At 42.3% G+C, this 14,825-nt stretch overlaps 1 protein-coding gene across 3 annotated transcripts in view; it reads left to right on the forward strand.

The window, feature by feature from the left end:
* Ap3b1 (adaptor related protein complex 3 subunit beta 1) overlaps window positions 1-14,825 on the forward strand; it is a 205,645-nt gene that overhangs the window by 94,218 nt on the left and 96,602 nt on the right. For all 3 annotated transcript variants that reach the window (XM_036206993.1, XM_036206994.1, XM_036206995.1), the window contains exons 14-15: window positions 3,237-3,346; window positions 10,668-10,844. In XM_036206993.1, coding sequence (XP_036062886.1) covers window positions 3,237-3,346; window positions 10,668-10,844 — 287 coding nt within the window. The remainder of the gene's footprint in view (window positions 1-3,236; window positions 3,347-10,667; window positions 10,845-14,825) is intronic.

Genomic DNA, 14,825 nt, shown 5'->3' on the forward strand with positions numbered 1-14,825 from the left:
GCTTGGGTGTTAATGTTCTCTTGAGTGATCGCCAGCCTACCTGTACTCCAGGTCCTGTGGTTGTAGCATGAGTGTGACAGTGGGCTGTACTCAGCTATAGTATGGTTGCACCTTGTTGATGACAGGAGGGAGACTAGAAGAGAGAGACCCAGAACACAAAGAGCATTGGCTTGTAGTCATAGAATATTCGGAGAGTTCAAAGGGTACTTTAGGTGCTGAGCTTAAATTATGGACAAAATCATAGAATTCTACTCAGCTTTCTCTTTCATCTTTAAAACAATACATTACAGGACAAAAATGAAATGTAGTATTTTTGCAAACTGAAGTCTTAATATTCTGCATTTCTCCGGGACTAACACACGGTGCTGAAGTCTTAGAACATAGCTGGTTTACATAGCTGAGGGAATGAGAGGCAACGAATCCCAGAGTTGCCAGGTACTAGAAAACCACATTCTTACTCGATGTGGACAAGGGTACTTTGTAGCCTTGACCGAGTTGAGGTTCTAGAGACAGATTCTCTGAATGGTAGTGTAATCTGGAGCCCTTATGGGAAAGTCAGATGATTATGGAAGCAGAAATCAAAGATGTGATGGACCAGGGCGGGCAGGTCAATTCCTTGAAATGGGAAATACAAGAAGTGGGTCTTCCTCAGGCCCTGTAGAGGCCCTGTTATCACCTTGCTTTTTGGACTCACAAGACCCATGCTTGCCTTCTCATTGGGAACTAATAGAATAAAATTGTGTTGCTTTAAGCCGTGTTTGTAGTAATCTTTGTAGTAATTGGATGTTAATTTAGTTCCAGAAGATAAATGGTGCTGAGTATACATTTCAGTATAGTCAATTCTGTCCCAGCATGGGTACACGTTTCTGTTATGCAATATCTTTTCCCATTTTAGCAAGTTTTGTAATACATATTTTTAAATACTATATTCTTTAAGACCATATTTAGTATATTTTCTTTGCATATTAATTATTTGCCCAAATATATTTTTCCTTGGAGACTCTGAAGTGGTCTGACAAATTATTTGTATAATTCATATATAATTACCTTGAATTATTTTTCTTTCCTCTTAACACAGCAGTGGTCTTATGTATAAGTAGCATCTACTTGTAGTTATAGAATATTCTAAGAGTTCAAAGGGTACGTTAGGTGCTGAGCTTGAATTATGAACAAAGTCATAGAATTCTAATCTGCTTCCTATCTTCAAAGGGACACATTACAGGACAAAAATAAAATACAGTATTTTTTATAAACTAAAGCCTTAATATTAAATATTAGTTCCCCAATATTTATTAATTTAGTAAAAGATGTAGTTTGAAGTGTGTATATTTATTTACTCATGAAATCTGTAATTTCATTTATATTTTTAAGAGGTAATGTGTTTCAGTGAAAAATCTAACAATACAAATTGTGGTATTTTGTGTAGTATTAAACCTTTGAAGTATATGACAGGGGATTGTCTAATGTCTATGAAGCTCTTAATTTTTTTAAAGTTAAAATTCTGCATAAAGACAGCATGTGATTTTTGTTTTTGGCATTTGTGGCATTAATAATAGTTCTATAAGTACTTGCCATATGTGGGGCATTTACCCACCAACACCACAGCTCCCCAGAGTTTTCTTGAGTGTGAGCAGCAGGAAATATTAGAAGGATTTATAGTGCAGAGACAAACAGATAGAAAATACAGGATAGCCTCGAGAGGGCCTGGAACCTATTCCAACAGGCCCTGACTGTCTCTGCCCCAGGGTATTTATAGAGACGCCAAGCGGGTGGAGCAAAAGACCTCCTCCCCCAGCACAGCCAAGTGCAGACCATTTCAGATACCTGCACTTAGGCCCGTGGCCCTAATTATCCTCTATGCGGACCTGCTGGGTAAAGCCACGAGGAACCCCGAAAATGGGCTTTCACAGCCATACAAGGAGGAGGACCTGAGTTCAGATCCCAGCACCCATAAAAGCAAGGCAAGGCAGCATGTGTCTGTCCTCCAACGTGGAGAGGCAAAGACAGAAGGATCCCTGAGGCTTGCTGGCCAGACAGTGTTGTTGAGTCAGTGAGTTCCAGGTTCAGTGAAAGACCCTGTCAAGAAGTGTGGAAAATGACCAAGAAAGGCAGCCAGTCTTGGCTTCTGGCCTTTGCACGTGTGCACAAATGCATGCACAGCACAGCTACAAGCAAACACAGTCCTGCATGAACACACACATACACACAAAATAGTAGCTCATGTCAGATTTACTCCATAAGGTCAGATGCTTGGATACTGGGATATTGTGTGTCTCTGCTGGTGCTACCACAAAGGTGACTAGATTACTGGTTAGCCACTTTGTGAAAACTCATCCAAACCCCAGCTTGTAATTTGCTTCTTAGTCACTTAGAGTAGCAATTGTATTAGTAAAGTCCTTGCAAGAAGCAGGTGGAATGCTTGAAAGGATAGTTAAAGGGGATTTGCTGAAGGAACTGCAAGGTATGGGCAGGATTGAGGCAAAGGATAAGATACAGTCTGACACCTGTTGGCTAAAGAGTATGCGAAGCCAGCCACAAAGCAGTCTCCATACAGAGCAGCCTCTGAGGGCACTAAGTTGGGTAGGTAGGTGGCATGGATTGACATGTGCTTACTGATAAGGGACATTATTATTTCTAGGGTCTCTCAAAAGAAAGCACTGGGAAATACATGTTATACACATCACAGAATCACACATGACACATAAATTCAGGCTTACACATACTTATTTAATAATCTGTCTGTTTGCACTTAAGTCCCACAAAGACTGCACCATCTAATTCCATCTCAGCACATGTGGAGGCAATCAGCTCATGGTCACACTCGTTTTGACACTGAAGTGAATGCTGTTTCTATGGTGATTTCATCCCTGCTACTCCTAATCCTTACTGTTTCTGGATACATCACTTTGGCAGGGTTTGGTGTGGTTGTCTGCCCCCACCCCAGCCCTTATTTAGTATAGAATAGGGCACAATGCTTAGATGGTAGGTGTTTGAGTATGTATAGGTTCTGGCTAAAAGCCAAAAGTACTGTCGACTGTGGAGGATAATGTAACTGTGGTTGCAGAGGCCAGAGATTGAAGTGAATTCGGCAAACACTGAAGAGCACATTTGAGATTACAGTTTTCATGTATTTAAAGCATTGAGAATCTTTTGTTGATTGGAATTTGCATTTTACCAGGCAGATTGCAATTGAATTGATTATACATATTTAATATGACAATCTTTGTGTCTTTTAGAAATAGTTGTTGCTGAAAGTGTGGTTGTTATAAAGAAATTGTTGCAAATGCAGCCTGCACAGCATGGTGAAATTATTAAACATATGGCCAAACTCTTGGACAGTATCACTGTGAGTATCCGTGAGTCCTGCTGAACTTACTCAGTCTTCTTTTCTTAAGTACATCCCAAAGTGTGATGGTTACTATAGCTGTGATGTCTGGGATCAAATTTTGTCTTTAAGGTTTGCTTCTCAAGAGGCCAGCCTGGTCTACAGAGTGAGTTCCAGAACAGCCAAGGCTACACAGAGAAACCCTGTCTGGGAACGCCCCCCCCCCCCCCCCCTGGTGTTTTAGAGAGGATTACAGACTGAAGGAGGAGAGGGAGCCTGGCAGTGCTGGGTGGAAGGAGACGTGCAGTCTTTGTGGGAATTAGGTACAGATGGGAGATAGTAAATAAGAATATCTGTATGCCTGGACTTTTGTGTCACATGCAAATCTGCGATGGGTATGGCATGTATTTCTCAGTGCTGTGTTTTGAGAGACCCTAGAAATAACAATATCCCTTATCAGTAGCACATTGTGTGCAAGGATCTTCTGTTACTGTTGAGATGTTCTTTAATTCCATAAAGTTTAAATTTTAAAGTGCATTATTTAGTAGGATTTGGTGTACTCATGACGTTGTGCAAATATTTTCATTACCCTTAAATAATGATCCCATACAAAGCCCCAGCCCTTCACTCTCCCCTTACCAACTGCTGACTTTTTTTTGGTTCTATGGGCTTGTTGTCTCTTGATATTTTATATAAACAGATTCATATAGTATGTGACCTTGTTTTGGGCTTCTTTCACTTAGCATGTTCTTAAGTTTATGCTTTTTAAAATGAAAATAATTGTTTACATGGATTATTTTCTGTGTGGGCATGTGTGCCCAGCTTCTGTATGGAGGTCAGAGGACAATGTTTGGGAGTCAGTTTTCTCCTTCCAGCGTGTGGGTTCTGGGGACTGAGCGCTGAGTGCTTCTGTGAGCTAAGCTCTAGGCTGCCTCAGTAGTGCTCTTTAAATACCATTCTTTCTTCAGATCTGGTGTTCTTAGAGAAATGACTAGTTTCAGAGGCAGGATGAGGAAATGAAAACCAGTGTGAACTTGGACCACCATGTTGAGACAAAGGAGAATACGTGGAGGTGTATTTATAGAAGGATAGAGCCACATTTAAAGAATGCAAAAGAAAATCACCAACCACCCTAGAGCCCAGCGTGAGGATGAGGAGCTTCCACTGACCAAAGTTCAGGATTAGTGGGTATGTGGCAGTCTCCCATCTGCCCTGGAGTGAATGCACGGACAGATGAACAGTTGAGCAGACGCTAACAAATCTGGAAGGAACGGTGGGACTAGAATTTCACTGTCTGCTGACTATTGAGATACGCACTCATGGGAGAATTCTTGAGATACGCTGCAACCTAGTGAGCAAGGAGAAGATGTCATCATGTGGGTGCCTTCTGAGATGATGCATGAACAGTGATGACTAGAAGCAGAATTAGGAAGTGTAGGACATGCTCATGCTCCGGCCAGTTTGCACTGTGACTGGCCTCTGCTCCCCAGATGTCAATTGCTAAGAAAAATGCAGGCACTGCTTGGTGTGGTGACCTTTAATTCACCTTTAATCCCAACACTCAGGAGGCAGGGGTAGGTGTGTCTCTGGGAGTTCAAGGCCAGCCAGGTCTACACAGTGAGTTTCAGGCCAGCCAGGGTTAATTTGAGTGTCCACCTTAGAGCATATCTACACTGACTAGGACATGAGATAGGTCCTAGTAAGAACCATGACTGTACCAGGCCATGGTGGTGCGTGCCTTTAATTCCAGCACTTAGAAGATAGGCAAGCAGAATCTGTGAGTTCGAGGCCAGCCTGGTCTATAAAGTGAGTTCCAGGACAGTCAGAGCTGTTACACAGAGGAAACCCTGTCTTGAAAGAACCAACCCCCTCCAGCCCCTCCCCCCAAGAAAAAAAGAACCATGGCTGTAACAGCTAATGAATGTGCACAGAGAACTCCAGGTGGGGGGCAGTTTGAGGTACATAATTAAGTGTAAACAGAGGTCTGTGAGTGTCATTGAAACGTGGTAAATCTGAGCTGAAAAGAAAGGGCAAAGTCTTGACTAATCTTAGAAACCCATGTTGCTGCGGATGAGATGGAGGTCAGATGGATGGGTTTGAAGGCCTCAAAGAAGCACACTGACGGAGATGCAGTGATCATTTTGCGTTAAAAAGCGCCAAGATGAAAGCGGAGCATCTTTTGTGAAAACAGTGGGCAGGCGAGGAGAATTTCTATCTTTGCAGCTACTAGCAGAGACGTATGCAGGTAGGAGAGGGAAACAGGGATGTGTGATTCTTTGTCCTCATACTCCTTGGGCAGAATGCAGCTAAACTTCTACTGGAGAGCTTGTTTAATCCCTGAGAGGGAAAGAGGCAGTGGGGTGGGGAGTGCGGGGTGGGGAGATGGCTCAGATGTACCTGCTTATCCACAGAGTATCTGAGGCGCATCCAGGCAAGCCTTAGACCTCCTTGGAAGAAAACCTTTGGGACTCAACAACGTCCTTGGACCATTGTTAAGTGATTGTACCAGCGTTCTGTGGGGCAAGGGTGTTAGCGTATTAGCCAAGCAGAGGCTGACTTTGGGTTTTTTTTTTTTTTTTTCTTTTCTTGTCAGAATTTAACCATTTACAATCAAAAGACCCTAGTCAAGTAAAAAATAAGGCAAGGAAAGCGATATTTAGCAAATGTGAACAGAAAGTGACATGTTAGAGATATTTACATGAAAAGGAACATTATAAAGGCTTGAAAAGTGCACTTAACCGCTTGCTCAGGGCATTGAGTAAAGAATCACGCAGTCATTTACAGTCCAGTTTGTCTTTGAGAATATTGAAAAGCGGAGGTTCATAAAAAGCGCATTATACAATGTTTGACTGTGTGTGTGTGTGTGTGTGTGTGTGTGTGTGTGTGTGTGTGTGTGTATGTGTATGTGTGTACACGCGCACGGTTATTAGTTGAGTTTTAGTTAACTGTTCCTGGTTCTTATGTGGTTGAAAAACTGGGGAACAAGGTAACTGGTTTTTTTTATTTGTAGTTTTAGTTTCAAGAGAAAAGAAAGGATTAAATTAGAAGATACTGGTTTTCTAACTCCAGCCAGATGCACAAAACAATGGCTGGGGTAGTTTCTTAAGGATTTGTTGTTAGATTTTGGTTTTCTGAGACAGTCTCACATGGTCCAGACTGGCTGGGATACCTGCTGGCTCCCGCCTCCTGGGTTCTGGGACTCTAGGCACGTGTCCCATGCCTGTCTCTGACATTTTAACAGCAAGAGCCAGGAAGATACTGTGTAAGTGGGAGCAGTGTTCTCTCTTTGGAGCCCTGAGGCCCACAGAAGCGAAGTTCTCCTCCACTGTGATATGCGATGCAGGTTGGGTTAGAGAAGGCCCTTCTCCATGTCCTCACCTCCCCTTGTCTTTTCCCAGTGCTCCAAGGGGAGTTAGAGATTCCAGTCCCAGCCCTACCACTGATCTGTGACACCTGGGCAGCTTTTTCCCCTGTTAATGCCCCAGGGTCCTTGTATTTCCAGTGGAGCAGTGGCGCCTCAGTGTACACTGTGTGGACATCTGAGAAATTAGCACTGTGACAGACAGGGTCCTTGTATTTCCAATGGAGCAGTGGCTCCTCAGTGTACACTGTGTGGACATCTGAGAAATTAGCACTGTGACAGACAGGGTCCTTGTATTTCCAGTGGAGCAGTGGCGCCTCAGTGTACACTGTGTGGACATCTGAGAAATTAGAACTGTGACAGACAGGGTCCTTGTATTTCCAGTGGAGCAGTGGCGCCTCAGTGTACACTGTGTGGACATCTGAGAAATTAGCACTGTGACAGACAGGGTCCTTGTATTTCCAATGGAGCAGTGGAGCCTCAGTGTACACTGTGTGGACATCTGAGAAATTAGCACTGTGGCAGACAGGGTCCTTGTATTTCCAGTGGAGCAGTGGCGCCTCAGTGTACACTGTGTGGACGTCTGAGAAATTAGCACTGTGGCAGACAGGGTCCTTGTATTTCCAGTGGAGCAGTGGCGCCTCAGCATACACTGTGTGGACATCTGAGAAATTAGCACTGTGGCAGACAGGGTCCTTGTATTTCCAGTGGAGCAGTGGAGCCTCAGTGTACCTACCACTGTATGGACATCTAACTGAGAAATTAGTACTGTGACAGATTGTAGGGAGGGACTCTTTAGATATTAGGCGTGCTGATTTTAAAAAGAGAACATTGATAGATTTTTGTCATATTAAGGGTGATTCCATTGGTTTTAGCAGGTAGCATAGTTGGCAATATGAAGATTATGTGTACATTATTTTGCTTTCTGAGCTTGTCCGGGTTAAAGAGTTAGTAGTCATCTTGTGTGTTCTGGTTGTGAGCGCATCCTTCATTTGTGGTGAGTACTGCTTTTGTAGTGAAGTTGCTCAGTAGTAGAAGGCACCCCTGGGGATTGCTGTAGTGGGCTTTCTGTAATGTTTCCTAGGACAGGTGTCATGAAGAACACTTGGCGTGTTCTTCTGGAAGGACAGCTGAGTCATTCTAAAGCGGCACATTGGACACATTGGCCGAGACGCCTCACTGGACGCTGCTGTTTCTCAGGTCCCCTCTCACTGCATCCTGACACTTCAATGTAATTCAGATCTAAATTTTAATGCATAGTGAGTCCAGATGCAGACTGTTGGGATCTGATTTGCTGTTAGTATGCATTGTTTTGATGTCTACTGATTCTGCCTTTGACAAATTTAAATAAATAAAATTGATGATTTTGCAGGATTTACTTTAGACTGTTGCCTAGTGCAGTGGACTGTTGTTGAAACACAATAGCTTTTAAATTGAACTGCTTACAGAGCGATCTGTAAAATCTTTCTAGATGCCTCTTTATAACTGTGGTGCTGGGGGAGGATCATCATTTGTTTTTTGCAGGCAAGTTAATGGGTTAAAATGGCCGTGGTAACTACATTCTCTTAGAAGGCTTGAAAAGTGCACTTAACCGCTTGCTCAGGGCATTGAGTAAAGAATCGCGCAGTCATTTACAGTCCAGTTTGTCTTTGAGAATATTGAAAAGCGGAGGTTCATAAAAAGCACATTATACAATGTTTGACTGCATGTGTGTGCGCGCGCATGCATGTTTGTGCGTGCGTGTGTGTGTGTGTGTGTGTGTGTGTGTGTGTGTGTACACGCACGGTTATTAGTTGAGTTTTAGTTAACTGTTCCTGTTTATTATGTGGTTGAAAAACTGGGGAATAAGGTAACTGGTTTTTTTATTTGTAGTTTTAGTTTCAAGAGAAAAGAAAGGATTGAATTAGAAGATACTGGTTTTCTAACTCCAGCCAGATGTACAAAACAATGGCTGGGGTAGTTTCTTAAGGATTTGTTGTTAGATTTTGGTTTTCTGAGACAGTCTCACATGGTCCAGACTGGCTGGGATACCTGCTGGCTCCCGCCTCCTGGGTTCTGGGACTCTAGGCACGTGTCCCATGCCTGTCTCTGACGTTTTAACAGAATGCCACCATCAAGAGTTCACTATATCTTTATTAATAATTATAAGAAGTTTCTAAATTTTAAAAATGTTTGTTTAGCAATTTTGTTAACTCAGTTCTACATAATTCCAAATGTTATTCTTCTTATTCTACCAGTATCTTGACTTTTTTTATTGTTAGCATTGATTTGTTAATTTTTCTTTCAAATGTTATTATGAATACTTAGAGTATTAAAATACTGTTATTTTAATCTTAATATACTCATGAGTCTGAAATGTTTTAACACGTTCATTTTCTGATTATCTTTTTAATTGCAAAAGAGAATTATAAGTATGTTGTCAAAAGAAAAATAATTAAGATTGGACAATAGATTGTGTTATGTTGTAGAACTCTGATTTCTAGAGTTGTAATATAAGTAAAATACTTAACAAAAATAAATCTAGCATAACTGAACTCTGAGTTGCCTATATATTCTCATTTAGAAGTACCTCTCACTATGGAAGGCCACTTGAATTGCTCTGTGCTGGAAACTTAATGCACCACTCAATTACTGTTCTTTAGCCCAATTTACAATAATAGATTGGGAGTAAGGTCTTAATGCAGTGTAACCTTTGGAACATTAGAAATCACCTCTTTCTTTCCAGAAGTGAGTGTACAGTAAGGGTATTAGCTTTATCACACTGCATGGATAGATTTGGCGTAGCCCTTAGGCCTTTTTACATTGTGTAAGCAGCCTGATTTCCTCTCTTACTAAGTTCATTTTAAGCATGAATTAAAGTTGATGCTGTTACAGTGTTAGGAAATGTAGACTTCCTATGTCTAAGCATTGTTGATAACCTCTGATTCTGTTGTCTCAGACATGTTAATATTTTATATTATTATAATCATCATAATAAAACATATTTTTAAAGTTTGACCCGGCTGAATGAATTTGTATCAGATTCTTGCTTTCTTCCTTGGAAGTCAGACTCAGCGTTGTGAAGCTGTTCAGGAAGTGATATAAAGGGACTTAGGAAAGGCAGGCTGTCTGTTCTCGATGGGCTACCACTTACGGTAGCCATCAGAGCTCGCCTCCCTTAGTATAAAAAGCAGATTTTCTATGCTAGGTGAAAATGTTCACAGGAGCTAATTTACATGCCCTCTCAAATTCCTTTTGGAATAGGGGAGGATAAAATAAACAAATAGTAATAAAACTAATTTGCATACTCTTAAAATGTTGGTCTTAATGGTTCTGATGGAAGGTTTCCAATTTGTGGCAAGGCAGTGATTTTTAGGAGAACAAATTCTATTGATGTGTACTTTATTTTAGAAATTATAATACTGAAGTACAGTGCAGCCCGCTTTTTCCACAGTGGCAGGAACAAGTAAACACTGCGGTCGCCCAGAGTTGGTCTGGAATTTGCTGGCCTGCAAAAGGACCTAGATTCTAGACAAACAGTTCTTACTTCAGTCCTCTCCTGGGCATTTCTTCGAAACCCATTTTCAATCTTTATTTATATAGTGTGTAGGGCGTTTTGCTTGCATGTGTGTCTGCGCACCTCATGTGTGCTTGGTGCCTGTGGAGGCCAGAAATGGGCCTCAAATCTCCTGGACCTGGAGTTAGAGATGGTTGTGAGCTGCCGTGTGGGTGCTGGGACTCAAACCTAGGTCCTGTGGAAGAGCAGCCGGTACAGTTCCCACTGAGCCAGCTCCATCCCTGAAATCCGCTTTCCTGAGATTCCCTCTGTGTCTGTCCATCCTTGCTAACTCAAGCCGACTTCAAAGTGTCGGAGCAGCTCTTAGACACATGCATCCAGTGAGTGACTAGATGGAAATCTGCAGTGCTGAGCCTCTTCTGTGCTGATGTTGAGGAGTGTATGATTATCCCATGTCTAATCATATGATCTGCTTCTTGTGTTAGGTTCCCGTGGCTAGAGCAAGCATCCTTTGGCTAATTGGAGAAAACTGTGAACGAGTTCCTAAAATTGCCCCTGATGTTCTGAGGAAAATGGCTAAAAGCTTCACCAGTGAAGATGATCTGGTGAAGTTGCAGATTTTAAACCTTGGAGCAAAATTGTATTTAACCAATTCCAAACAGGTAAGAGACTGATGCTCATTCATCCTGACAGGGGCTTCCCTACTCCAAGCAAGCCTCTGAACCCTTTCCACCAGTTGCTCTGTGCTCTGGGCAGTACTGGAGCCTGCGCATTAGGTCCTAAGGCGGATGTGGGAGTGCCTGCTCGCCGTTCTGATCCAGATGTGGACAAGGCAGATGCAGAAGAGCCGCTGTGGGAGAGGCGTTGAGACGCATGACGCGGGAGTGCAGAAGGTCCCGTGCAGGAGGAGAGGTGCTTGGGAAGGGCCTGGAGGGCCTGTCTGCAGTGTGCAAACAAGGGGGAGCGGACAGGGCAGAGCCGGGGACTCCGTGCAGAATTTGGAGATTTGTAGAGATGCGTTCAGTACAGAGCGTACTGTGATCTGAATATGTGTTCCCTTAAATTCATAAGGTGACCCCAATCACTAATGTGACAGTTTAAGGAGGCCTTTCACACTTTTACAGATCAAAATGGGGTTCCTTCTAATGGCATCTGGTGGCTCATATGTAAGTTTATTATTATTTTGTCATGATTATTATGCCCTTTCTTCATAGTGCCAAATAACCAATACCTGGATGGAGTACTCTCTATTTGGAAGTTCTAGAGTGTTTTCAGGGTCTTTTTACCCAGTGAATTTGAAGGTGACTTTGGTTGTCCTCATGTTTTTCTTTGAGCTAAATCTTTTTTGTGACCATCTTTTGGAACAGTTTCTGAAGTATGCCATTGTATATTTTAGAATGGCTTTTCCAGATAACTGCTGTATACATTACTGCTTATAGGTGAAAATATAATGATTTTTTTTTTTTTGAGCTGAGGACCGAACCCAGGGCATAACAATGATTTTTAAAAGTATTTTAATATTTCACACAGTTCATTATTTTTAAATGATATAAAAATAGATGATGTGTCCTATGGAATTGTGTCCTTTTTCCAATATATCTCACTTTTTGTTTTAAAGGCGAGGTTAGAAAAATTAGCACCAACAAATGGCTTTATCGCCAGTAGTTGGAAAGTATTTTTTAGTTGCGTGGCTCATAACCCAGTGGATATTAGAAATTGAAGTGATTGCTTTGCCCAAAATATAAAAATAATTTTCTATGTATTTATTTTAGCCATCTTTAAAGCTGAAAAGAGCCTCCTTTTTACCTATTTTCTGATGTTTAGAACTTAGAACAATGTTAAACTATCTTCCAATGTTTAGAGCTGACTTTACACAAAATCCTAGGACTTATCTTTAGATTTGATCATTCCTTGGGATCTTGGTAACTCATTAAACCTCTCCAGAACTTGCACTGAATTACGTGCTTCTAGAGATTATGTATGTCAGTTTATATAAGGTATAATACATTGTATTTATCTGTATAGGTAGAGAATAGCTGAATAATAAATTTTGCTTCTTCAAAATGTCTATACTTGCTGCTAGGGAAATGCCCCATAGTAAAGTTCTTGCCATACAAGCATGAGGACCTGAGTTTTGTATCCATAGCTCAATTAAAGATAAAAAGACTGGTGTGGCCGTCCATGCTTGCAGTTCCGGCGCTAGGGAGGTAGAGGCAATAGATTCTGAGCTAGCTGTTCATCCAGCCTATCCTAATTGGTAAGCTCCAGGTCATTAGAGATCCCACCTCAAAAAGACAGGATGTGTGTAAGTAGCATTGCGCGGTGGGTCTGAGTCTTCACCACGTTTGACAGCCTGTATTTGAGTCCCACGAGCCATGCGGTGGGAGAGAGAGCCAGCTGCTACAAGTTGCTTTCTAACCTCCACCTCAGTATCATGGCTGACTGAACTTTGGCCCCCTCTTCGCCTCTCCCCTCCCCTCCCCTCCCCCATCCCTTTTCTCTCAATAAATAAACAAATAATAAAAATTGATGAGAACAAACAAAAATAGTGTGGATGGCTCCTGAGGAACAGTACCTACCCATGACTGACCTCTAAACTTCACAAGCATGTTTGCTTACCCTACACACACACACACACACACACACACACACGCACACACGCACACACACAGAGAGAGAGAGAGAGAGAGAGAGAGAGAGAGAGAGAGAGAGAGAGAGAGAAGGAAAATGTCTTTTCCTGACCGAAAGAGAATCAAAAGATAAGTTAGCCAAGTAAACTAATTAGCATGGCCTTCCCGGAGATAACAGATACCAACTGGAAACTAGAAAGCAGGACAAAAACCGCAGCTGCCTGACCACTGCGTGAAGAGAGACAATGCAAGAAGATGCTGCAGGCTGCTGGACCTGAGGGAGCAGGCTCGGCGTGCTGTCCGCCTGATGCTAGGCTGCAGCAGACACTGCACACGGTAACCACGGTAACTGTTCTAGAAGGAAAGGAGAGGACAGTATGCAAGCAAGCTGCAGACATGACAGAACTAAGGTAGCATTCTAGAGCGCCGAGAGAGGAAGAGCCTAGAAGTCTGAGTAAATTGCCCGGGCCTTTGGATGACTCCAGACACAGATGCGTGCATGGTGGATTCATGCAGCACCCAAAGAATGACAGACCTGGCCTGGAATGTGAGGTACAACCAGGAAGTTGAGTATACACTTTGAAACCCATCATTAATTGTGTGCTGAAACTAATGGAACCCCAGTGCTAATGAAAGAGTGTTACCAGTGTAGAGAGTGGTGTCTGAAATAGAACATCTGTAACTCAGATTGACTCAGTACGAGGAGACCCACAAGAGTGCTGTGGCCTGTGGACTTCAGGTTTCATGTGGAAACCTGAAAGAGTGGTAGAAACAGAGTTGCTCGTGGTTGCAGAGCGGTGTAAACGCCACTGAGTTACAACCTCAGTGTTGTCAGTTTCATGTTTATTTAACTTCTGTTTAAAAGAAAAGGTGATTGGGAAAATATGGCCAGTTTTTAAAAAGGAAAAAATATCAATAGAAACCAAAGCTGAAATTGCAGGTAAACGTTCTGAAGCAACTGTTAGAATTTGGTTAGTGATATAAAGGAAAGTATTCTTGTAATGAGTGAAAAGAAATCTCAGGGGAGAAATAGAAAAGTTAATTAAACTGGCTTGGGCATGACACTTTTAATCCCAGCACTACAGAGGCAGAGGCAGGTGGATTCTCTGTGAGTTTGAGGACATCCTCATCAACACAGTAAGTCCCAGGCCAGCCAGGTCTATAGAGCGAGGTCCTGTCTTGGAAGTTTAAAAGTAGCTCTGGTACTGAAAAATGCAACATTTGGAAAATGAACATCCTTCCTGTGGGGAGCCAGAAAGACCCAAACCCAAAACTTTCTCAGAGACGGATGAAAGGACCGAGGGAACTTGAGTTCGCTGTCTTTGCCTGGGAGTGGACTTGGCAAGAGCACCTCGGGCTGGGGCCAGTGCCTTGAAGGAGTTCATTTTTCTGTTCCTAGGAACTTGGCTTTTCCTCCGAAAGAGATTAGAGTTACCAGTCCTCAGGCCACTGTGCGCTCAGTAGTCTGATGCTCTCGAGGTGCCCTGTGTTCCCCTTGTGCAGCATCATTTGATCACTCATTTCTCCTCTGGAGTAGTAGATAAGATGCTGTACTGCTTAGAAAGTTTGCTTGGCATAAGACATAGCTCGTGCAAAACTTTCCCATACCAAGCTTCATCATCTCCTCTAGCTTCTAGCTTCTTTATCATCTCATCCGGTCCCCTCTCTTAGAACCCTTTCACTGGAGAGTGACCTGCTGGTCCAGGTCGTTGACTTTGAGTGGTATATATTCACGTGTGAGTGTGTGTGAGAAAGAGAGAGACTAAGGATTGAACCTAGGGATTTGTGCAAGCATTCTACTACTGAGACAGTATATATTCTACTGGAAGAATTACAGAGCTGCTTTATGTAATATTTTAAATACGGCTTAAGGCTCCTTTATGTTTTTTAATCTGTTATAATATGGCTTGACATTTAAAAAAAAAATAAGTAAATCAAACTTCTAACCACAGGCTTGTTCAGATGAAAGCTTGTTCTTGGACTCCCTGGGAAATATGCTTGATTTTTTTTTCT

The sequence above is a fragment of the Onychomys torridus genome, chromosome 15, assembly GCF_903995425.1.
Source record: "Onychomys torridus chromosome 15, mOncTor1.1, whole genome shotgun sequence".
In the NCBI taxonomy this organism is placed as follows: domain Eukaryota; kingdom Metazoa; phylum Chordata; class Mammalia; order Rodentia; family Cricetidae; genus Onychomys; species Onychomys torridus.